The sequence below is a fragment of the Leptodactylus fuscus genome, chromosome 8, assembly GCF_031893055.1.
Source record: "Leptodactylus fuscus isolate aLepFus1 chromosome 8, aLepFus1.hap2, whole genome shotgun sequence".
Taxonomy (NCBI): domain Eukaryota; kingdom Metazoa; phylum Chordata; class Amphibia; order Anura; family Leptodactylidae; genus Leptodactylus; species Leptodactylus fuscus.
In genome coordinates, this window is record NC_134272.1 from 19,166,875 (window position 1) to 19,192,970 (window position 26,096).

The 26,096-nt window shown below is 44.0% G+C and overlaps 3 protein-coding genes across 3 annotated transcripts; all 3 read left to right on the forward strand.

Annotated features, from left to right (window-relative positions):
- Positions 1–10,000: 10,000 nt before the first annotated feature.
- LOC142217161 (E3 ubiquitin/ISG15 ligase TRIM25-like) lies at positions 10,001–11,584 on the forward strand. The gene has a single exon (XM_075285351.1). The coding sequence runs from the start codon at positions 10,001–10,003 to the stop codon at positions 11,582–11,584; it is 1,584 nt and encodes a 527-aa protein (XP_075141452.1).
- A 1,753-nt stretch (positions 11,585–13,337) lies between these two features.
- Positions 13,338–15,127, forward strand: LOC142216224 (E3 ubiquitin/ISG15 ligase TRIM25-like). Its single transcript, XM_075283892.1, has one exon. The coding sequence runs from the start codon at positions 13,338–13,340 to the stop codon at positions 14,886–14,888; it is 1,551 nt and encodes a 516-aa protein (XP_075139993.1). The 3' UTR covers positions 14,889–15,127.
- Positions 15,128–20,933: 5,806 nt separating this feature from the next.
- Positions 20,934–23,435, forward strand: LOC142217058 (E3 ubiquitin/ISG15 ligase TRIM25-like). Its single transcript, XM_075285237.1, has one exon. The coding sequence runs from the start codon at positions 20,966–20,968 to the stop codon at positions 22,508–22,510; it is 1,545 nt and encodes a 514-aa protein (XP_075141338.1). The 5' UTR covers positions 20,934–20,965; the 3' UTR covers positions 22,511–23,435.
- Positions 23,436–26,096: the final 2,661 nt, after the last annotated feature.

Genomic DNA, 26,096 nt, shown 5'->3' on the forward strand with positions numbered 1-26,096 from the left:
ATACAGGTCACTACAGTCTGATGTCACTCGGTTGGTACACACTAAAATGTGATGTCATTCAACTGCCCACACAAGTCACTACAGTCTGATGTCACTCGGTTGGTATACACTAAAATGTGATGTCACTCGACTGCCCACACAAGTCACTACAGTCTGATGTCACTCAGTTGGTATACACAGGTCACTACAGTCTGATGTCACTCGGTTGGTATACACAGGTCACTACAGTCTGATGTCACTCGGTTGGTATACACAGGTCACTACAGTCTGATGTCACTCGGTTGGTATACACAGGTCACTACAGTCTGATGTCACTCGGTTGGTATACACAGGTCACTACAGTCTGATGTCACTCGGTTGGTATACACAGGTCACTACAGACTGATGTCACAAAGCTGGTACACATAGATCGATACAAAGGGACGTCCTTCATCTGTCTGTCATCCCATTTTCAGTCCTTTTCAAGTCTCTTTCCTTTCACAACAAGCCAAAACTGTATCAGTCCGCTCAGGACCAGAGCTTGCATGTAATTGTTTGACAAGTCAGCTTCTACTTGTTTTGGCGCCCCCTATAGTTCAGGCTCCTAAAACTATTTACTGTCCTTTTTGGATTACTGTAGCATGTAAGGAACTTGCAGAATTTATTTGTCGGGGAGTCACAAAAACAAGTCTTATATCTGAGGACAATTCTAGGGTTAGGTAGGATTGATCCCTATCTAATAAAGGGGAGATATGGCTAGGACCCCATTGGTCCTGAGAATGAATGGGTTCCACCACTGATCGCATGGTTGTCCCATTGTCCTAGTCAAGTGGAAGGGGGTGCAGAGCAGATGGTCGGGGTCCACAGTGTGGGTTAAGTCAGTGCAGCGCCCCCTTATCCTCATGCACCCTACTTTCTGGATTTTGTCCTATTCCTGTGCAGCACGCTTCCTGTTTTGGTATACTCTAGCACAATAAATGTTCCTCTTGTCGCTTTGTTGATCTTGTAATTGTCTAAAGAAACCTGACTCTCCCTACCCACCCCCACAGTCGCTTCCATATCAATGGCTGCAAGGACCATGAGGGTTGACCAGTGATAGATGTGATAACAGCTGGTCTGCTCCTACAATGTGCAAATGAGGGAGTACCGGGAGGTCCTATGCTAAATAGGCGAAGACAAGGCCTCATCATTCTTCCCAAGCATGTTGGAGAGAAGGAACAGGCCGAGGGTGGCGAGAACAACAGAAGGCCCAGAAAGAGTATAAAGTATATGATACCCAGACCCAGGTCGCTTAGGAGGAAGAAGTCCATGAAAAACGAAGGAGGTCTCCATAAAGGAAGCTCAGCTTAGGTGAGGAGAAGCTCGGTCCAGATCTTGGTGGCTCCACTAATGGTTCTCAGCGATAGTTGTTGTCTTTGTTTCTAGGGCTGTCTCTGGCTGGGCCTACTAATATCTAGATGACTTATTACGGCTTGTTTTCTTTCAGACTGTGTTTTTCTCCAGATCCTTAGGTCAAAGCGTCAGCGAAGGATCAGCTTTGCATTGTTTGGGGTGCGTTCTTATATATATGTTGGTTTAGGGGCTCATCTCTCGTTGCCTATTGGGACAGTCATTTTTGGTCCTGTGGATTGATAGTGTTTTGGGGTAAAGGTGTTTACTGCCAACTAGCTCTCCCAATTCTCTTTTATACACACACACACACACACACACGTACGCTCGGTGGAGCAGGGGACATGTACTGTATAGCAGGGGCACATGGCCAGACTCCCCTGGGGGTGGGTTATCTCCGGTTAATGAAAGGATCTGGAAATGGAATCCAAAATGCCATAGGAGAGCAGTGAGTAGGGGACAATACACATTAAGGGCCCCTTCACACGGAGTATACGCTGGCTGATTCTGAACGTATAAATGTTCCGAATCAGCGGAGTTTAAAACAGATCCCATTGCTTTCTATGGGAGCCGGCATACGTGCGCTCCCCATAGAAATGAATGGGCTGATTTTTTCCATTCATTTCTATGGGGAGTGCACGTATGCCGGCTCCCATAGAAAGCAATGGGATCTGTTTTAAATGCCGCGGATTCGGAACGTTTACACGTTCAGAATCAGCCAGCGTATACTCCGTGTGAAGGGGCCCTTAGAAGTCAGATCTGATCCACTAAAAATGAGCAGGTTTGGCAAATGTTTATCAAATGTGTATGGGTCGCTCTACAGATTGTGTATTTTGTATAATAGTCATGTGACTGTCAAATGTTTCCTGGAATCAGCCGATGAGATGGGATTTGGATATTTGGTTAGCACTCTATGATAATAATGTGTGATACTGTCTGCTGAGCTGTGTATCTAATCCTACCATGTGTGATACTGTCTGCTGAGCTGTGTATCTAATCCTATCATGTGTGATACTGTCTGCTGAGCTGTGTATCTAATCCTATCATGTGTGATACTGTCTGCTGAGCTGTGTATCTAATCCTATCATGTGTGATACTGTATACTGAGCTGTGTATCTAATCCTGTCATGTGTGATACTGCCTGCTGAGCTGTGTATCTAATCCTATCATGTGTGATACTGTCTGCTGAGCTGTGTATCTAATCCTACCATGTGTGATACTGAATGCTGAGCTGTGTATCTAATCCTATCCTGTGTGATACTGTCTGCTGAGCTGTGTATCTAATCCTATCATGTGTGATACTGTCTGCTGAGCTGTGTATCTAATCCTATCATGTGTGATACTGTCTGCTGAGCTGTGTATCTAATCCTACCATGTGTGATACTGTCTGCTGAGCGGTGTATCTAATCCTGTCATGTGTTATACTGCCTGCTGAGCTGTGTATCTAATCTTATCATGTGTGATACTGTCTGCTGAGCTGCTGTATCTAATCCTATCGTGTGATACTGTCTGAGAGAGGTTTTTCCCTCTTTGTTCTCTTTAATTCTTGTTGTTTTTGTCTTTTTTTCCTTTACTGTCCCTCTAAATATATATATAGCAGTGGTGGATTACAGATATCAGCTCTGTGTTACTTACGCCCCGATATGATTTGATTCCTGCTCTCCATATAAGACCATATCTCCCAGCTTATGTGCCCCCTGTGGTTGTTGCCACAGAATAGGGAGAAGCATACATGGAGGAGACCAGACCCCATAACAAAAACTAAGGTGCCCCTTTTCCCCATTTTATACTGCTGTATTCTACCCCAACCAAAGAGCCCAGAACTTGCTGGGGCAATTATTATTTCTATGGTGCCCACGTGGTCCCAACTCAGCATAGGATGCAGTCACCCTGAGCTGGGCCTCGCTTCCTCCAGGGAAGAGGTTGACCCTTTCTCCCATCACTTTAAATCCATGATTTAGTATCAAGCCAAAGCAGAGTATAAACCGTGTAGGTTATGGTGGCGGTATGTTGAGCATTGACCATTCTTCTCTCCTCTTCCAGAATGGAGTATGACGACCTCGTACAGGAGCTGACCTGCCCCATCTGCCTGAAACTCTATACAGACCCCGTCTCCCTTAGTTGTGGACACATCTTCTGCCGTTTGTGTATCACGAGGCTACTGGCTACACAGAAAGGACCTGAAGGCTACTCGTGCCCTTACTGCAGAACAAAGTATCTGGAGTGTCCAACCCTGGAGAAGAAGAAGATGATGGCACTGGATAACATAGTGGAACGTTTCTTATTTATTCGGCCTGATATGGAGGAGACCAGAGTCTTGTGTTACTACTGTACAAAGTCTCCTGTACCGGCTGTGAGTTCGTGTTTGCATACAGAGCTGTCCTTCTGTGATGAACACCTGAGAGCCCACGTGAAGTTGGTGGACTGTTTATTATTAGGACCCACCAGTTCCTTTGACCGCTACAAATGTTGTATCCACAAGCAAATTCTGGAGTATTACTGTATAAGCGACTCAGTTTGTCTCTGTCTGTCTTGCTTTATGGTTTGCCGTTTGAGGGGTCATCAGGTGAAACTACTAAGTGAGGTGAGTGAGAATAATAAGAAGAAAAATCTGTGGAAATATATGGGCGAACTAAACCCACAAAAATCTAAAATTCAGGCAAAACTCCAGAATCTGAAAGACCATAAAAAAAATATCCAGGAAGAAGCTTCAAACATGAGGAGGAACGTCAGTAAGATATTTATGGACATTGAAGACCAACAGGAGATGTCGGAAAAGAACGCGTTAGGTGAGATCTCCAGACAGGAGGAGAAGATTTTGTCCCCGATATCTGATCTCATCAAGAAGCTGGAAATCCAGGAGGAGGAGCTGTCCAGAAAGATGCGCGAGGTGGAGGAGATGTGTCATGTCGCGGACCCAATAAGATTTGTACGAGAAATAGACATTACCATAGGTGGTCGTAGGGGTAATAAGGACAAAGGAAGAGGTGGTGGAAAGATCATGGTTGACTCTAAAACTCTCTTAAAAGAACCAGACTATGGAGCGGCCTGTGGTGATACGAGTAAGGCACACGCTCTAGTCAGCGACCTCCAAAACGTTAACGATGCGGAGGAGATTTTGGTCAAAATGACATTACCCCAATCTGTGAGGGATTTTGTCAGCAATATAAAAGAGTCTGGGGTCCGTGTACCAGACATATTACTGGACGTGGACACTGCTAATAAATATGTGAAGTTATCAGAAGATCTGGAGACAAGAGAAGAATAACAGGACCAAGTCCGACTGGACGTCATTTGCTGTCTCTGTTGCCCAAAGCAACCAATCAGAGAGCTACTTTCGTTTGGTGGAGTGCTTTTCAAAAATGAAAGCTGTGCTGTGATTGCTTGCTATGGGTAACAGACTTATGAAAATTGTCTGTATGAAGGTGACGAGCGTTGTCCTTTGTTGTGTGTGTTTTTTCCATTGTATTTTATCAATGCTATAAAACTGAAATGAAGATATTATATTGTGTAGTTAATGTGTCTCCATATTGTCTGATCTCCGTGGCTGCCATGACAGGTTGTTAGTGGACTGTTTTTCTCAATGCCGTAAGGCTAAGGCCCCAATGGGCGTAAACACAGCGCTAAAGTGCTGCGGAAAGAACCGCGGCGTGATCGCATTGCAGTTCTTTCCGCAGCGCTTTTAAGAGAAAGTTCACGGAGTTTTCATCGGCGGACTTTCTCTTAACATTATATCTACGGGAAAGCCGCCGGCAAAATATAGTTTTTTTCATATTTTAATACTTTCTCGTGTCTGGGGTCACGAGGTGCGGGATCGCTGTGGGTTACCTGCTGTGGATAAGATTGCAGCAGGTACTATAAAAACCTGCAGCACAAAGTGACCTGTACTGTCGGATTTCACCTGGCAATACGTCCATCTATTATTGTTGCAGGTTACAAGCTTTGCAATGTGAAATTTAAGCAGTATTTATGTGGACGACATTGCTGTTCAACCCTACAACATGCAGGTATAGCAGTGCCGCACCTCTAATGAGGCGAGGTGAGGCAATAGCCTCAGGCGGCTTTATACTGGGGGGCAGCTTTTTAAACCAGTCCAGGACAGGCCGCTTTAAAAAAAACACTAGTTGCTGATTAGAGATGAGCGAACAGTAAAATGTTCGATATTCGTTTCGAGTAGCCGCTCAATATTCGACTACTCGAATCGAATATCGAATCCTATTATAGTCTATGGGGGGAAAATGCTCGTTTCAGGGGTAGGCAACATTCGATCAAATTACACTTACCAAGTCCACGAGTGAGGGTCGGGCTGGATCCTCCGAGAAGTCTTCTCCGTGCAGCGTCCCCGCGGCATCTTCCGGCTCTGAATTCACTCTGCCAGGCATCGGGCCTGGGCAGAGCCGACTGCGCATGCCCGAACTACAAGAAAATGGCCGCTTACAGTCAAAGCGGCCATTTTCTTATAACGTGGGCATGCGCAGTCGGCTCTGCCCAGGCCCGATGCCTGGCAGAATGAATTCAGAGCCAGAAGACGCCGTGGGGAAGCTGCACTCAAAAGACTTCTAAAGGTAGGAGAAGAACCAGCGTTGATTGGCTGACTGTATAGCATTCGGCCAATCAATGCTGGTTCTGCATCGAACTTTTCCATTCGAATAGCGAGTGGTACTCGATTGAGTACGAGTATTTCGAATACCGTAGTATTTGATCGAATACCTACTCGATCGAATACTACTCGCTCATCTCTATCGCTGATCACCAACCTAGACACCGTAGATGCCTGTAAACTGCTGCACTCGCCCATAGGCTGGTCTTACACGACCGTATTGAATGTACGGTCCGCAAGTTGCTGATCAGCAACACAAGTTGCTGATCGGCAACATAGACTCCGCAGACGTCCGTGTCCTGCCACACTCGCCCATAGAGTTCTATGGGCGAGTCCGTGCAATGCCGCAATTCAAGGCCATTACGGACATGTTCTATAAATTGCGGCCCACGGTTGCGGCCTGGCCACACCACGGATAAAATATCCGGTGGTGTAAGAGGCCACATTGACTATAATGTGTCCGCAAATGGTTTGCAATTGAAAACCCTCAATTGCGGATCATTTGCTGACTTACATTACGTTAGTGTAAGACCAGCCTTAGTGTTTTCGGCGGGGGAGGAGAGAGATGGCTTGGGGCAGCCGTGTGGAGACAGCCAAGTTCGGCATGAGGAAGGGGGGGGTCAGCTGCTTAACCCTCCGGACACTATACAACAGAAGTGTATAAGATCCTGTTGGTGCAGCCCGGACTTCCCCCTCCCCCTCACAGCAGTGTCTCATCCAAAGATCGTAGCGTGTGGGAACAGGAAGAAGGGAAGAAGTCTGCAGTGATGGAACAGCTTCACTCCAGACAAATGTGAGTGTGTATTTTTGGGGTAAAATGTAATATTTAACATGTATATACAGTATGTGTACATTTGCTAAAAGTTTGTGTATTGTATACTGTGTGAGTACTGTATGTTTGTATACAGTTATGTGTGAATATATATGCTGTAAGAATGTGTATGTGTGAGTATATATGCTATAATAATATATAAGTGTGAGTATATATGGTATATGTATGACTGTGTAGGTATATATGGTATATGTATGACTGTGTGAGTATATATGGTATATGTATGACTGTGTAGGTATATATGGTATGATGCGAGTGGTATGTGTGAGTATATACATTATACTAGTTTTGGAAATTGCTTCATGTCACTTATACCTACAGAAACGCCGTTGGTTTCCCTATAGGTATAATGGAAGCAGAAAGTCCACAGCGGAAACCTCTACTGACTTTGTGTGAAAAGCGCTGCAGAAAAAACTATGATGTGATGTTGCTGCATTTTTTCCCGTAGCACTTTTTTTGCTGTGGCCGCTACCTGAGGCTTTATCCTTATAGTGTGATGTACATATGATAAGGATTAGGCCCAACAGCGAGACACAGTTTTTTTTTTGCTTTGTTTTTTTCAACAGTATTTTTTTTGAACTTTTGATGCATTTTCCTGCACTTTCTCCCCTATTAATTATATGTGGAAATGCTCGCAATTGCGCAGCTAGAATTACCCTGCCATAGTTTAAGCGCACACATCTTACAATTTGCAGCATCTGCCATGTTTTTTTTTTCCTGCAATATGAGGATGTGGTAAATTGATTAAATTTCATTGTTTTTTCTGCAGCAGATAAAAACACTGTTTCTGCAATGTAGTGTTCTGCCTAAAAAAAAAATAAAAAAAAAATTTTGTGTTGCAGATTTTGCCGAGGTTTTCTGAGCCAAAGCCAGGAGTGGATTCAGCAGGAGGTAGAAGTATAAGAGATTCCTATATATTTCCCATTTCTATTGTAGCCACTCCTGGGTTTGTCTCAAAAAAAAAAAAAAGTAGTAAAATCTGCAACAAAAAAGCTGCATTTCCGCAATGTGAAGCCTCAGCCTAAAGAGAACCTTTCATGTCTTCAGAGGTGGGTGGTATTATATACCACTAGAAAGACGAAAGTGCACTGAATTGTACTGCTCCTTTTAACCACTTCCTGACGTCCACCGGATGTTGGGAAGTGGTTAATAGTACCGCGGATGCCGGGTGTCAAACTATAGCAGCCGCCATAGCTACCCCTGTTCTGCCTGAGGTGTACGATCAAAAGACGACACCCCCTCCCCCTTCAGTATTTACAAGTCCTCGGGAGGGGGGGGGCGTCTGTTGATCGGTCGCCTCAGGCAGCAGAGAGGCTAGGTTCACCACTGTGGTATAGACTGGAAATACTGGGAGCAAACCAGTGATATGGACTACAGCTGCCTCCTGCGTGTAAGAGCTTGTGGGTGTGAACTGCACTTCCCATGAGGCCTCAGTGCGGTCAGGTGAATATACTTAAGCACTTCATGCTGGTTGTGATAGTACAAGTCATTGACTAAACCACACAAAGTAAGTGCTGAGCAGCTGTATCTAATCCCATAATGTGTGATACTGTCTGCAGAACTGCGTATCTAATCACACATGTGATACTGCCTGTGTTACTGCTGTATCTAATTCTATAATTTGTGATACTGTTTGCTGAGTGGTGTATTTAATCCTACCATTGGGTGATATGTCCTGCTTTACAACCGTATCTAAGTCTATCAAGTGTGATAATGTCTGCATAACCACTGTATCTAATCCCACCATGTATGATACTGTCTGCTGAGCTGTGTATCTAATCCTACCATGTGTGATACTGTCTGCTGAGCTGTGTATCTAATCCTACCATGTGTGATACTGTCTGCTGGGCTGCTGTATCTAATCCTACCATGTGTGATACTGTCTGCTGAGCGGTGTATCTAATCCTACCATATGTGATACCTCTGCTGAGTTTCTGTAGCTAGGGTTGTCCCCAGGTCAGTCAGCCATGGTTCAGCTGGTATTTTTGGTGGTTTTTGAGCCTGGATCCCTTCATCATTGGGTTATCTCCTCCTCATCTCTAAGCTTCATCTTGTCCCGTATACTTCAGCAGTGTAAGGACTGGATAAACTACAGAAAAACCACAGGGCCGTGTAGCAAAACTCAGAAAGAAAAATGACTTTCCCCTGTGTGTTTAGGATCTTGGGAAATCCCATTAACACTGGTCACATGGCCTGTTTGCAACTCAGTGAATGGGCTAAGCTGCAATACCAATCACAGCCACTATACTGTATATGGCGCTGTGCTTGGTATTCAGCGGCCAAAACTGAGGCCATCAATATGCCATTTCTGAAGAACCCCTTTAGTCTATGGCTATGGTCACACTAACATCGGCCATCCCCCCCCCCCCCCCCATTCCACTTAACCTATGCAGGAGACAAAAATCCAGCCTTGGACACTTTTTCGAACATCTTTACAAGAAAAGGGTGTAGCTTCTGGAAAGTGTGCAGCCTACTTGGAGCACCAAAATTATTACGGTTTTCTGGCGTAAACAATTTAAGAATAGGACAACTTTATCAAACTGCGTCAGACGCTTAAATGTGTCGCAGTTTAGGACTGTCTGGTCACTGTCTAAATAAATCCGCTCCACTGTGTAAATAAAATAAATGTATACATGATGCAATATCACAGTGTTCTGGGACTATAACAAAAGTATGTGTGTGTATAGTGCGGATGTCATCTGATGTGGCGTATTGCTTTCCAATTGGTTAGAGGCTAGGAACTTGGTTTGGTTCTGACTGGGCGTGCCACTGTTATTAAGGAAAGCCAGTCTTCATAAATATCCACTGCAGCATAAGTCCTATAAACACTCCTCCTTCAATATCAAGCCTATCCTTGATCTGCCCCCTAGCACCATGGAAAATCCCTTGTAAGTCAAGGTAATGTGTGCCAACTAACTGGCGCGCACCAATATCCAGGGTTCTGCTCTCCAAACTCTACTCCCCTCTCTTGCTTCAGCAAAATGTCGGCAATGGTAATGCCACTGAACTTTGGTGGAAACTTAAGATGCAGAAAACAAAATGGAGGAGTCTGTCAAAGCACGGGTTTTTTGAGACAGTCTTTGTTAGGTGGTGACCATAGGCAAAAGAAAAACCATTTTAAGTCCCTCCAGTGAAAGTAGTTTATACACATTATCGTAATAGTGTGCTGAGCATTGACCCGTCTTCTCTCCACTTCCAGAATGCCGATTGATGACCTAAAAGAGGAACTGACCTGCTCTATCTGCCTGAACCTCTATACAGATCCCATATCGCTCCAATGTGGTCACAACTTTTGCCGCTCGTGTATTAAGAGTGTTCTGGATGCACAGGACAAGTCTGGAGGTTACTTTTGTCCTGACTGCAGAGCAAAATATCCAGAGCGCCCAACCCTGGAGAAGGACAGAAAGCTGTCTAATATAGTGAAGCATTTCTTATTGACCAATCTTGGGCAAGATGAGGTCAAGATCTCCTGCACATATTGTGAGTTCCATTGTCCAGCTGCTAAAACATGTCTGCAGTGCGAGGCATCTCTCTGCGCAAAACATCTTAGGAACCACAACAATCTGGTGGACCATGTACTCATTGAGCCTCCAAACTCTATGGAGAACATGATCTGCGCTGCTCACAAGAAGGCACTGAATTATTTTTGTGTAGACCATAACATCTGTGTATGTGTGTCATGCTTTGCATTTGGAGAACATAGGGGACACCTGATTGAGGAGATTACAATAGCCTCTGAAAAAAAGGAAGAAAATTTGAGACTTCTCATGGACACGTTGACCTTCAAAAGAGTAGAGACTGAGAAGAATGTCTTAAAGCTTAAAGAACATGTCCAAAAAGTCCAAGCAGAAGCAGATGTTCTTGGAAAGAGAATCACTGGCCAGTTTGAAGATCTTAAGGTAGAACTTGAAATCTTAGAGATGCAAGTAGTGTCTGAGATCTCCAGACAAGCTGACCAGATCTCGGAAAAGTTTTTTGGTGTTATACACCAATTGGAAGCCAGAGAGGTGGAGCTGTCCCAGAAAATTTCACAGATTCAGGACATGGTAAACAAAAAAGATGTCTTTTCAATCTTACAATCACAAGAATTGCATAAAGACCATACGAGTGACGGGAATCTAAACATGGAGAGAGATGAGAAGATTGTCCTAGCTATGGGTGATCTGAACGTAGGTCTGATCTTTGAGACTCTACACAAAGGCATGGCGGAGATTGTGACCAGCCTTGAGCCTTGTATCTATAGAAGAAGCGTCTTGCCAATCATTATGGACGTAAACACCGCTCATAATAAGATGAAGATCTCGACCGACTTGAAGACTATAGCGGACTCTGATGCGAACCATGGCCGTCCAGAGCTGCCATCGAGATTTACCATTTACAATCAAGTCTTAAGCAACAACAGCTTTATGTCTGGACATCACTACTGGGAAGTCGAAACCAGCATCCAAGGAATATGGGACATTGGAGTGGCTTATTCTAGCATCGAAAGAGATGGGAAATGTTCTGGGATTGGAGACAACAACAGGTCCTGGTGTTTGAGGAGATATACAACGAAGTACATGGCTGCCCATAACTCAAAGGCTCAGTCGCTGCTTTTTGAACAATGTTCACAAGTTATAGGAATTTATCTAAATTACGAGGCCGGACTTCTGACGTTTTATGAACTGTGTGACCCGGCCCGGCACTTGTTCCGATGTTTACATATCTTTAATGTTAATTTTCAGGAACCTTTACACGCTGCTTTTTATGTAGATGATGGAGCTTGGATTAAGGTTCTTCTATAGAAATGTTATACTCTGGCCCACTTATGTGATACTTGCTGAATGTTTTGCGTTTTATATGGTAATGTGTTTGACTCGTCATCTTTTGTCTATCTTATTTATTCCAAAATAAACTTTTTCTGAAAAATAAGTATGTGTGTATGCCACGGTCAATTTTGGTATGGCAAAGTTCCTTCCATATGCTGTATGTTGACTCAAACATACTGTACTTATATCGAGGATGGTATAATAGGGTTCAGAGAGGTTTTTGAAGACTCCTCATCTAGATTTTAGTAGGTAATGTCCTAATCTGGTGGTGGCATGTCGTGGGTCATGATTTTCCAGTTATAGACCCAATTTGAGAAAAATTCTACAAAAGAACTTTTTGTCTTGATTTTCCTCTTTATTTTTGGTTTTTCTTCTGTAATGGTTCAATAACTCAAGAAGCTGCTGCTCCAACTTCCAACGAAGTTCTTGGATTTCTCATTGCGTTGTCCAATATTAACCAGATTCTGACCTTCGTGTGTTCAGGGCTTTTGTTTTCTTGCAGATCCTGCCATGATAAGGAATGTATCATACCATGCAAAATCTATTCGCAGGCTGCTCAAACTCTTGCTTCTGATCATTACCAAGGTGGTTCACAAATGTCTTTACTGGTTTAACTGCGGCACAAGTTTGCACATCTAGTTGGAGCTAAAATTTTCCAGACTTTTGAAAGGTGTGGACATGGCTTCTAAGGAGGTGCACGGCATGAACTGCCATAAATTCTGGCTCAAGGTAAGCCATGTGGTATAGACTTGGACTAGACTAGGGCTTCTCAAACTTTTTTGTCATGGGTCTCGGTAGACAATCTGTTGTGTTGCTAGGAGCTCACTAGCAGTGGCGTAACTAAAGTCTTGTGGGCCCCGGTGCAATCTTTTGTTTGGGGCCCCCTACCTCATCCCTACAGCGAATTCTTGACAGTGATAGTCTTGGGTGATAAGGAGTTTAATCAACCTTAGTGTTGTTAGGGTAATCTGTGGTCTCATTGGCTTATGAGCTGCAATATCAATACTGATGCCAGTACTTATGGGCCCCCTAAGGCTCCTGGGACCCGGTGTGACTGCACGCTCTTCACCCCCTCAAATTACGGCCCTGCTCACTAGCAAAGAACGTCCTACCATGGAGTGCCGAATAAATGCCACTGTGCTATACACATAATACCTTCACCTGTGGCAACCATATAGCACCCATATCAACATCAAATACAACATTGTAGTGCCAAATACCAGTGTCTAGAAGAAAACGCCTCTCAAAAGAGCCAACCGCTACATGGCTGACCTGCTTCTGGGTGAAGGACTCAAAGCTGACACTGGCAGGGACTTGCACCTCTCTTGGCCGTTCCTCATAGTTTGAGAAGTCCCGCACTAGACCATCTAAAAATTCGCCAGATTTATCATTCCGCATGAGTCACTGTGATAAATCTGGCGCTGTGATGTCACTGATTCTTGCATCTTTATAGGTCTCCTCTGTGACATCACAGAAACTTTGTGAAAGGATTTTTCTGTGAATACAGTGGAAACTAAAGGTCCCCTGAGATGCGACCATAATGCCCGTGTAATGTTGTTTCTATATTTAGGTCTAGTCTCTGCGCAACCAAAATCCCAGGCATATTGGAGGATGGGAAAGCACAAGACGCTGCCTGACTAATGCAACTGCAGTCCCAGCCGATTGCATCCCTCCCCTTATTCTTGCTCATGTACCAGACAGACTCTGTTATTACTTTCTATTTTCCAGAATGGCGTCTGTCAGCCTGAGAGAAGAGCTGAACTGCTCCATCTGCCTGGAGGTATACACAGACCCTGTAATGCTGACCTGCGGACACAACTACTGCCGTCTCTGTATTGATCACTTGCTGGACACACAGGAAACTTCTGGCATCTATTCCTGTCCTGAATGTAGATCGGAATTCCAGAGACGCCCATCACTGCAAAGAAACACAAAGCTGAGTAACATTATGGAGTGCTTCTCTCGTGTAAGGCCTGTGCAGGCCATCGCAAGTGTGTCCTGCACCTACTGCATTAACTCTGTTGTGCCTGCAGTGAAAACGTGTCTTCAGTGTGAGACGTCGCTGTGTGAAGAACATCTGGCCGCTCACAACAGATCAGTGGACCATCTATTAATCGAGACTTCCACGATGGACGCAAATCAGAAGTGCTCCTTACATAACGAGAGCTTTAAGTATTACTGCCCAGTGGAGTCTACCTGTATCTGTGTGTCATGTTATGAGTCGGAGTCTCATAGAGGACATCATGCGGATCTTCTGGCAAAGGCCTACGAGAAGAAGAAGAAGCAGCTAAGACATGATCTCCAAAAACTGATTGCTGTAAGGGAAGAAGATGCAAGAAAAGTCCAAAGTCTTCAAGATCATTGGCTCAAAGTCCATGGCAAAGCGGCTATGGTCACTGAAAAAGTCATGACCTTGTTTTTGGATCTTCGGGAGAAATTGGGGATCCTTGAGAGGGAGATCCTTACTGATATCACTAGACAAGAAGAGCAGGTGTCGATGCAAGTTTCAGATCTGCTCCAACAACTGGAAGACAAGAAGGAGGGGCTGTCCAGGACGATAGGTCGTCTTGAGCAGATGTGTAATATCACAGAGGTAATAACTGTCTTACAAGAAAGTGAATTGGATGTTTCAGAATTTGTCATTGGCGATAAAATCCTTAAGGGCCTTCATGATCTGGATGAGGGTCTGATCTCGGTGACTCTACATAAGGGGTTATCTGATATAACGTCTGGTATCAAGCAGGAGTTCTACGTGCCTGAGGTCATTGATATATTTCTGGACACTAATACGGCGGCTGACTTTGTATTTGTATCCGGAGACTTAAAAACAGCCTCTTGGTCGAAAGTCAAGCACAATCGACAAAATCTGCCACAAAGATTTAAAACCTTTTGTCAAGTTCTGAGCACTCGGACTTTCTCCAGCGGCCAACATTACTGGGAAGTGGAGATGAGCCAGTCTGAAATGTGTGATGTCGGGGCGAGCTACTCCAGTGTGGAGCGACACGGAGAACATTCCGGGATCGGGGATAATGAGAAATCTTGGAGCCTACGAATGTATGAAGGCAAATTCTCAGCTCTACATAATACGGTGGAGACGTCCATACTCCCAGGATCCTCTTGCCAAAGAATAGGGATGTACCTGGATTATGAGGCCGGACGTCTGTCCTTCTATGAGTTGTGTGACCCCATCAGACACTTACACACCTTCACCACCACTTTCACTGAACCCCTACACGTTGCCTTCTTTCTATATGATGCCTGGGTCAAGATCAGAAGCTAGAGAAATGGACGTCTATGTAATTATAGTGTACAATGAGGTTCAGAAGGTTTCATGAAATCTGCTTGTTGTCGGTGAATGGATGGGAACTTCTCTGGTACATTCAGGGACCAGTCCTGCTCCTATGTCTAATTCATGGAGGACCATCCATCACGTGTGTGAGCTGTGTCAGGACAGGTTTAGGCACTGGATGGAAATGATAATGTTCCCAATCACTGACAGCAAGCAGAGAGATGTGTGTGGGAGTGAAACACAATATATAACAAAATGATCAAATTTGTGATTTTTTTATGGCACTGCAGTTATTTTATAATCACTCGAACAGCTTAAAATACTGTATACATTATATAAAATGTCATATGGCTGATAACACTGAACAATAGCTTGAATAATGACCATACAAATAATCATATATTATATAGCTGTTTCAGTATTATATTTTTCACTTAACAACTTTGTGATCTTGTTTGTTTATATCTGAAATATAGACTAGTGTAACCCGACTAATTCACACCCTGTATTATACTCCAGAGCTGCACTCACTATTCTGCTGGTACAGTCACTATGTACATACATTACATTACTTATCCTGTATTGATCCTGAGTTAAATCCTGTATTATACTCCAGAGCTGCGCTCACTATTCTGCTGGTGCAGTCACTGTGTACATACATTACATTACTTATCCTGTACTGATCCTGAGTTAAATCCTGTATTATACTCCAGAGCTGCGCTCACTATTCTGCTGGTGCAGTCACTGTGTACATACATTACATTACTTATCCTGTACTGATCCTGAGTTACATCCTGTATTATACTCCAGAGCTGCGCTCACTATTCTGCTGGTGCAGTCACTGTGTACATACATTACATTACTTATCCTGTACTGATCCTGAGTTACATCCTGTATTATACTCCAGAGCTGCACTCACTATTCTGCTGGTGCAGTCACTGTGTACATACATTACATTACTTATCCTGTATTATACTCCAGAGCTGCACTCACTATTCTGCTGGTACAGTCACTATGTACATACATTACATTACTTATCCTGTACTGATCCTGAGTTAAATCCTGTATTATACTCCAGAGCTGCGCTCACTATTCTGCTGGTGCAGTCACTGTGTACATACATTACATTACTTATCCTGTACTGATCCTGAGTTAAATCCTGTATTATACTCCAGAGCTGCTCTCACTATTCTGCTGGTACAGTCACTGTGTACATACATTACATTACTTATCCTGTACTGATCCTGAGTTACATCCTGTATTATACTCCAGAGCTGCGCTCACTATTCTGCTGGTGCAGTCACTGTGTACATACATTACATTACATTACTTATCCTGTACTGATCTTGAGTTACATCCTGTATTATACTCCAGAGCTGTGCTCACTATTCTGCTGGTGCAGTCACTGTGTACATACATTACATTACTTATCCTGTACTGATCCTGAGTTACATCCTGTATTATACTCCAGAGCTGCGCTCACTATTCTGCTGGTGCAGTCACTGTGTACATACATTACATTACTCATCCTGTATTATACTCCAGAGCTGCGCTCACTATTCTGCTGGTGCAGTCACTGTGTACATACATTACATTACTTATCCTGTACTGATCCTGAGTTACATCCTGTATTATACTCCAGAGCTGCGCTCACTATTCTGCTGGTACAGTCACTCTATTCTGTATCTTTGTCGCAGGGAAATGATGAAACTAAGGATTTGATCATGAAGATGTTAAAATAACAACTCTGTTGGGTCATTTCCCTAAAGAAAGTCAGTGATTTGATTGAACCCCTGAACTGTTTTAGTGAAATGATGAAATATTGTTTTAGATATGAAAGGTAATTATTTAGTACCCGGCATGTACAGTAGGTAACACAACAATAGTCATTGAAACACATTATTTATTCAAAACTAATTAACAGAAGAAGGTGATATATATTTTAGCTCCTATTTCCATAACATCGTCATTTTTTTTCCCATAATAGTCCTGCGTATGGGCCGTTGTAGTTTCGGCTAATTTTAATTTGTTCAATGACTGTGAAGCATGGGGCATAGCATTTTGGAGATTACTCAATAATTTGTGTTGCCGAGGTCAACAGTGTCTCGGGTGAACCTGCAATATCGCTAAGTCAATGTTGGCAGCTGCGTAAACTAGCTCACCGGTTGACCATGAGTATTCAATGAATGGAAGTCACGTCACCTCCGCAGAGTCGTACAGGGCTCTCAGCAGTCTATTGTGGGTTGAATCACCGCCGATTTGAATGTGGGGCCCCAGGACCCCATTTCCACCAGGACTGTATGCCGAGAACTGCACCGCAGAGGCTTCAACAGTCAACACCTGACCCATGTTCCTTTGCTGACGCAGCAACACAGAGCTTGAAGATTGGCATGGGCCCGTGCCCATCATCATTGGACCATGGAAGAGTGGCAGCATCTGGCAGGGTCTGATGAATCACAGTTCCAGTTGTACAGAGCCAATGGGTGTGTGAGAGTGAGGTGTATGCCCCATGAAGCCATGGATCCTGCATGCCAACAGGGACATGGTCTGGGCCATGTTCACGTGGTTGCAATTGGGCTCCATTGTTCGGATGCAGGGATCAATGACCGATGCTCAATATGTGCAACTTATGTCAGACCATCTGCAACCCTTTCTGGTGTTGGAGTTCCCTGATGGGGATGCGGTGTACCAACAGGACAATGCAACATGTCATCACTCGTTGGTGGCACGGGACTGGCTTAACCACTTCCGGACCGCCCATAGACTATATACGTCCGGATAGTGGTTGTCTAGTTCTTCCAGGACGTACCTGTACGTCCACCAGAACACAGCAGCTGCACGGAGATCGTGTAGCTGCTTTCACTAGGAGCCGGCTGTAACTTCAGCCAGAGTTCCTAGAGAGAAGACAGGGCAGATTTATTACCTCCCCTGCCTTCTCGATGGCTGTGTATACAGCGCTCAATGAGCGCTGTATACACAGCTATGGACACAGCCATAAATCAGCTGCCCTCTGACCCGGCAGACACATGATCCGCAGGGCTCAGTGTCCTGCCAGAGCTGCTGGGTCCTACAGGACTCAGATCAGCTCTGTATACTGTGTATAGCAGCGTGCAGGAGGCTGGGTTCCTCCTGTAACTGAGGTTAAATGTACCAGCCACAGTTATAGGAGAAATCAGCCTCAAGTACAAAAAAAATAAGTGATCAGATGTCCCCAAAGGTCTCTTATCACCTTATGGGGACACAATCTAGAAAAAAAATAAAATAAAAATATAATAAAAAAGTTTTTAAAAAATGTAAATAAAATAATAATAAAAAATAAATAAATAATACACTAATAAAACGCCGTTATTAAAGGTTATAGCCCCACCTCCGACGACACCATACAAAATAAAAATTACCGTAACGGAGAGGAAAAACTATTTTATAAAGTTTTTCAGTGACACTTTGTGTTATTAAATTTAAAAAAATTTATAAATTGAAAACCAGACACAATTTCCCTCCTATTTTGTTTATATTTTCCTGGATCTAAAAAAAATTAAAACACATTTGAAAATAAAAATAACATAAAAATAAAGCCCTATGTGTCCCCGAAAAAAGACGCTAAAATTAGTTGACTAAGACATACGAGAAAAATGTTACAGACCTCAAAACCGCACATACATAATAAACCTAAAATGTGTCTGGTCCTGGACCACAAATTGGCCCGGTACTGAAGTGGTTAATGAACATACCAGTGACCTCATGACCCTCGATTGGCCTGCCTGCTCGCCCGACCTCAACCCCATAGAGCATTTATGGGATGCTTTGGATACCAGTGTCCACTCCATGGACCCAGCGCCAACTACACAGGACCAATTGTGGGCTGCAGTGCAGACTGCGTGGATCAATATCCCTCCAGAACTCTTCCAACACCTCGTGGAGTCCAAGACCTCATTGTCTTTCTGCAGTTATCAGGGCTTGCGGAGGGGCGACCTGCTATTAACGGCGCATCCGGTACCTTCCCATGACTTTTGGCCGCTCTGTGTACTTTACTTGTAGCCTTAAACTTTGAATTGCATTCTGCAGTTCTTGATATTCCCAGTAGGTGTCAGTGTTCTCTTGCTAGAAGCTGCAGCATTATGTATCATAGGGCACTAGTATGGTAAACAGTAATCTAGCATAACATATAATATGCTTACTTTTGTGGCTTTGGGGTAACAGTCATATGCACATTCGGATTCCTGGTTCTTGGTGATCCAAAAGCCGCTTTGTCACTTAAAGGGGTTATTCAGTCTTTAAAAACTGATGGCCTCTTCTTAAAATGCGCAGCTCCCAGCATTGCTTACATGCTTGTGTTACTCACTCACTATCTGTTGGGTCCCATCACATAGAATCCAACTGATTTTAAGAATAGACCATCCATTTTTAAAGACTGTATAAACAACCGCATATGGGACCACAGTACAATATATCGAATACAGTATTGTACTGTGAAATATAATATAGTATATAATACAATGTACAGTATGGTGTAATACAATATATAATATGTAATATATTAGTACAGGATATAATAGTATTTTGTGTAGTACTGTAAAATATAATAGTGCCATATATGATGTAATATGGTATGGTATATAATATGTAATACAGTAATTTTAGTAAATATAATAAAATATATTGTAGTGTTGTACAGTGTGATATAATATGGTACCTTATAATATAATTTAATGGATTGTAATATAGTACAAAATAATGTGTATATAATACAAAGTGGTATAGCACAATATACAATGTAATACACTATATAAGATAACCTAATATAGTATAGACTAATGTAGTTCTGTACAATATATCATGTGTATAATATATACTATAATGTAATGTAGCACAGTAGCTAATGTAACGTAATATAGTTAAGAATATAATGTCATTTAGTACAGTATCTAATACAATATAATATAGTACAGTATATAATGTAATGTAAAGTAATATAGTAGAGTATATAATGTAATATTGTATATAATGTAAAGTAATATAGTATGTCTTATATCGGGGTCTTTCCACCTAAGGCTGGTCTTACACGACCGTATTGAATGTACGGTCTGCAAGTTGCTGATCGGCAACATAGACTCCGCAGACGTCCATGTCCTGCCGCACTTGCCCATAGAGTTCTATAGGCGAGTCCGTGCAGTGCCGCAATTCACGGCCATTACGGACATGTTGTATAAATTGCGGACCTTGCTTGCGGCCCGGCCACACCACGGATAAAATATCCGGTGGTGTAAGAGGCCGCGTTGAGAATAATGTGTCCGCAATTGAAAACCCTCAATTGCGAACCATTTGCAGACTTGCATTACGTTAGTGTAAGACCAGTCTTAACCCTGATTCTACCAGTTCTCTTTCACAGCACCTAATGGAGGTCAGGGGATAATTTTAGCCCCCTGTACAGTACATACCGTGGTCTATTTTGGCAGTCACCTTTTATGAAGGTCCTCGAATAGCCGGTAATTCTAGCCGCCCCTCCCCGCTCCCTCCGTTCCCTCCCCACCAGCAGCTGACAATGTGTTTTGGTCAGAATTCCAGCACACGACAGCGAGATCCATTACTGAGCACTTCCTAAAAATAATTGAAATCCTGGTAAATCTCAGTCCTCCGGTCACCTCTATCTGCCCAACTTCATAAAAAGATCTAGGAAAGCTGGGTGATAACCAATATGGATGACAGTATATCATAGCGGTGGTGATGTTTGTCAGCCAGCTTTCCCAGTATCATGAACAGTAAACCTACCTAATGTATTATCACTAGCGCATCACTGAACAGATTTTCCATCCAGAATGCTTTATACACATCGATATTGGCTGTTACCCAGCTTTCCCAGGAGCAGACAACGCTTTATTTATTGTGGATTTGGCAGTGTCAGCCTTGGATTGTTAGTTTGTTGTGGGGACAGAAGATCAAATTCACCCTGACTACTTGAGAGCTGAGCTGAGCATGCTGTAATTACCAGGAGGAGCAGCTGAGACGTGTGAGTCTTTCAGAGTCTGAGCCGCACACTCGGCACGGCTGCTTCGCTCCTGCCACATGCCATGGCGACTGCAGACCTGAAGGACGAGCTGAACTGCTCCATCTGTCTGAATATCTACACAGAACCGGTAACCCTGAGATGCGGCCACAGTTTCTGCCAGGTGTGTATCCGCTCCGCGCTGGACCGGCAGGATGGCGGAGGAATGTACACCTGCCCGGAATGTCGCGCAGAGTACCAAAAGCGCCCGGCGTTGCGTAGGAACATGAAACTGTGTAACATCGTGGAGCATTTCTTGTCAACGCAACCAGTGACAAAGGCGGCCGGGATCTTCTGCACATATTGTGTCCACTCCTCCGCACCGGCTGTGAAGACCTGCCTGATGTGCGAGGCGTCTTTGTGTGACCTCCATCTCAGCGTCCACAGCAAATCCACAGATCACGTCTTGACTGAACCTACTAGTTCTATGGACAACAGAAAATGTGCCACCCACCGGGAGATGCTGAAGTATTACTGCTGTAAGGACACCGTCTGCATCTGTGTGTCATGCTGTGTGTTCGGAGAACATAGGGGACACCAGGTAGAGCTTCTCAAGGAAGCCTCTGAGAAGAAAAAGGAAAAACTGAGAAAGGCTCTGGAGAAGCTGACCTCGAAACGCGAAGTGACAGAAAAGAGCGTCCAAAGTTTACAAGATCACCGCAGAGGAATCCAGGAGAAGGCAGCCAACATGACGACAAGGGTGACTGCTCTGTTTAAGGACATCCGGGCTCAGCTCCAAGCTCTAGAAGAGCGAGTCTTGAGTGACATCTCCAGGCAGAGGGACAAAGTGTCACTCTCAGTTACTGACCTGATTCAGCAACTGGAGATAAGGATGGAGGAACTATCCAGAAAGATGACACAGATTGAGGAGCTTTGCCAGGTAACTGATCCACTCACTGTCCTACAAGGGCAGGACATTAGCAGAGTGGAGAATGATGAAGGACATGCTAAGAGGCTCCAGGCTGTAGGTGATCTGGATGAAGTTCTGATCTCTTTGTCCCTACAGTCCGCTTTATCCAGGACTGTGACAGATGTCAAACAAAACTTCAGTGTCCAAAATTTACTGCTGGACATTAAGACAGCTGCGGTTGATGTGGCTGTATCTGGAGACCTGAAGAGCGCGACATGGTCAAAGACTCCGATCTGGGCAAAAACTCCACAGAGATTTAAAAATTATTGTCAGGTCCAGAGTTTTCAGACTTTAAGCTCTGGACAGAACTACTGGGAGGTGGACACCAGTGAACTGGGGAACTGGAGGGTTGGGGTGGCTTATCCTAGTATGGAACGCAAAGGAGATCTGTCCGGGATTGGGCAAAACAACAAATCTTGGTGTTTGCGTATGTGCCAGAAGGATTATCTAGTAGTCCATGGGGCCAAAGAGGTTCTGCTACAGGTAGAGACGTCACTGCAAAGGCTTGGAGTATACCTGGACTACGAGGGTGGGCGGCTGTCCTTCTACCAACTGTGTGATCCCATCAAACATCTCCACACCTTCACCACCACCTTCACTGAGCCCCTTCATGCCGTGTTCCTGGTATGGCGGGACGGTTGGGTGAGAATCCGGAGCTAGAGTTACTTAGAATATCTCAATAGTCAACACCAGACAAAACTCATACTTTGTGTAGTACCTGCGTGGGCGGAGCATGACTCGGAGGACACCAAAGTCAGGCTCCACCCTTCAGTGAGAGGAGTAGAAGAGTGTATAGCGCAGAGTGTAGGAGCTTACTGGACTTTAGATATTGATGACCTTTCCTTCATTTTAGAATGGGATCTTATCCGCAAATTTTGGGTGGGTGGGATTTTGGTCTCATGCGTTTTCCAAAAGTAGAAACTTAGCCTTAAAGGGCAAGTCTTCATTGCCCTTAAAGGGCAAGTCTTCATTGTTTGCTGTCATTGAGAGGAACATTTCTTGCTAACCTTTAGAGCCGTCCACCTGATGCCATAACCAGATCTATATTTTATTTTACAAGCTTTGTATATTTTACTTGTAGAACTTTTGTTGGCCACATGGCGCGCTGTTCAGGCTGAATCTACCCTACGAAGCAGTTAGATCTAGATACATGTCTAAAACTCCACCTAGTGGTGAAGATATCTAGTGCAGTTATTTACATTTTCTCTGTAAAACTATTTCCAAAACTATTTCACGTGTGTTACATCGGTATTTCGTATTTACCTTACTTTTTGGGTAAAGGGTTAATATTACCTTTGCTGCACTGCATTTTTTAAAGACACCACTGCAGTTTATGATCCAGTTTTTTAAGCCAAAATCTAGCAAACTTTCCCATTTCCCATTCTGTTTGAATGCTTTTTTCAATTTTTTGACCCAAAAATTTGCCAGTAAAAACTGCACAAAAAATAATAATAAAAAACAAAACCAAAAGCTTTGTGTGCATGCAGCCCTATGGATTATGTTTACACATTGGCCGCTTTTACCGTCTGTATATGTAACGTGGTATAACCTGATCTCTCCAATAAACATTTCCTTTCATGAATAATGACTTCTGTTTTTACATTTCTGGAATATTTTTGGCCCTCAGCTTTCCTGATAAGCCGTGGAGTGATTATGGGGTTAGGAGTTATATGGCACTCTCACCCCTATAAGCTACTTAGAGGGGCACCATTGTGAGGCTGGAGTTAGTTGCCCCTCCACTCCCTTTCCAATACCCTTTGGTCAATTCCTCACCATCTTGCATCTTGAAGGAGAGTCCTACACAAATCCTCACCACCTGGTACCATTTCTCCAGGGGCCCCATAGCAGCTGCCTCTTTATCAATAGTCCAAAAAGAGGATAGGAGGTAAGTGTCCAATCTGTTGGGGTACCATGACTCGGACCCCAATGAAAATAAATGGGGGGGGGGGGTCTCGTGTCCATCTGATCTAATAACGGTCACACATGTTCATCGCTTCTCCAGTCAACTCTATGGGGCTGCCGAAGATAATTACTTTACTTGGCTGCTTTTGGCCATCCCATAGAGTTAAAGGGAGTGTTCACACATGGACGACCACTGGCTGGACAACTTTGTGACACCCTTGCTTTAAAAGTGGGTGAGAATTAAAATGACCTGCGGATATATAATGATGGTGCCTAGAGGTGATTGAATCTGCATAAGTCAAGCTGTTTTCTCTTATAGACCTGTTCATCATGCGCACTAGATGGCGCTATAACCCCGGTAAATCACACCCTGCTGAAAGTGCGAAAAACCCAAGTACTGCAGAATATGACGCCATCAGAAGGACATTGCCCGGTCCCCACTACAGTCTAATATACTGATGTCACAGACCTTAAACTAATAGACGTTGTGACCAATGGCAATCATTTATTTAGTTTTATTTTTAAAACTTTTATATTTATATTTTTTATAAATTAAATATTTGATATAAAATTCTTATAATTATATGATACTCATTGTAAGTCTATTTATGTAGGATGCTGTTCATACACTCTGTATGTCTAGTATACAGTGTGGTAGCTGAACATATTATAGCGTAGTGTAAGCTGTTATAGGTGTCGGCAGCAGCATGGCACCACAGACCATAATACACACATCATACGGTGTAATATCACCACATTGCTGCAGCAGGTGACTCACTTCCTTGGTTCACGCTCTGCGCTTCGCTCCCAGTGCAAGATTTCCGTTCTCAGCTCAGAACTGAGAAAAAATATCAGCAATTTTAAGTTACTTTTAACTTTCCAATAGTACCAAGTTGTACATCTTGTATATAGTGATATGGACCATGCCGGTATAACCTTGGGATCTCCTGTATATAAATATATACATACAACTGGTATAAGTTATACATCTTCTTGTATAATATATACCTCCCAACCGTCCCGATTTCCCGCGGTCCCGGTGGCAGGGAGGTATGTCCCGATTTCAACTTGGATCTGCGTCTGGAGGACGCAGATCTGAGTGGAATACATACGCGACTAAAGCAAGGAGCTGTCACAGCACATGAAACTGGGGGCAGATGAAGGAGGGGACGGCATGAATCTTGGGGCAGAGCTGGGGGGACATGAATCTGGGGGCAGAGATGGGAGGACATGAATCTGGGGTCAGAGATGGGGGAACATGAATCTGGGGGCAGAGATGGAGAGGACATGAATCTGGGGGCAGAGATGGGGGGACATGAATCTGGGGTCAGAGATGGGGGGACATGAATCTGGGGGCAGAGATGGGAGGACATGAATCTGGGGTCAGAGATGGGGGGACATGAATCTGGAGCAGAGATGGGAGGACATGAATCTGGGGGCAAACGTGGGGACATGAATCTGGGGGCAGAGATGAGGGGACATGAATCTGGGGGCAGAGATGGGGGGGACATGAATCTGGGGGTAGAGATGGGAGGGACATGAATCTGGGGGAAGAGATGGAGGGACATGAATCTGGGTGCTGAGATGGGGGACATGAATATGGGGGCAGAGATGTGGGGACATGAAACTGGGGCAGAGATGGGGGAACATTAATCTGGGGGCAGAGATGGGGGAACATTAATCTGGGGGCAGAGATGGGGGGACATGAATCTGGGAGCAGAAATGGGAGGACATGAATCTGGGGGCAGCGATGGAGGGGACATGAATCTGAGGACAGAGATGGGGGACATGAAACTGGGGGCAGAGATAGAGGGGGGGACATAAAACTGGGGGGCGGATGAAGGGTGTATATGAAACTGGGGGAGAGATAGAGGAGGACATAATTTACGGGTGACTGTAGGAGGATTATATTGTGTGGGGGCACATGAAAAATGAATGAGAATGGGTGGAGTCAACATAAAAGTGGGTGGAGCTAAATTTGGCGCGGCGCGCTATGCGCACCGCACATTTTGTCCCTCTTTCAGTTCTTCAAAAGTTGGGAGGTATGTTTATATAGTGATATGGACCATGTTGGTATAACCTGGGTATCTCCTTTATATAATTCTATATGTACAGTGGTATAACCTGGGCATCCTTTGGTATATAGTGCTATATGTAGCTGAATATTCAGCATAGCCATGATTCACATATTGCAGGGATGTGGGCCAGGGTCTGTTCACATCATGTATAACCACAACCACTTCCTACAGTTGCGCTAGGTTAGATGTAGTGGAGCTGAGTGGCGCAGACACCTACACTACCGGGAGTCAATGCATCATGTACAGTACATGAGCTCCTGTAACCC

Coding starts and splice junctions, on each gene's coding strand:
- LOC142217161 (XM_075285351.1), top strand. CDS start 10,001: ATGCCGATTGATGACCTAAAAGAGGAACTGACCTGCTCTATCTGCCTG.
- LOC142216224 (XM_075283892.1), top strand. CDS start 13,338: ATGGCGTCTGTCAGCCTGAGAGAAGAGCTGAACTGCTCCATCTGCCTG.
- LOC142217058 (XM_075285237.1), top strand. CDS start 20,966: ATGGCGACTGCAGACCTGAAGGACGAGCTGAACTGCTCCATCTGTCTG.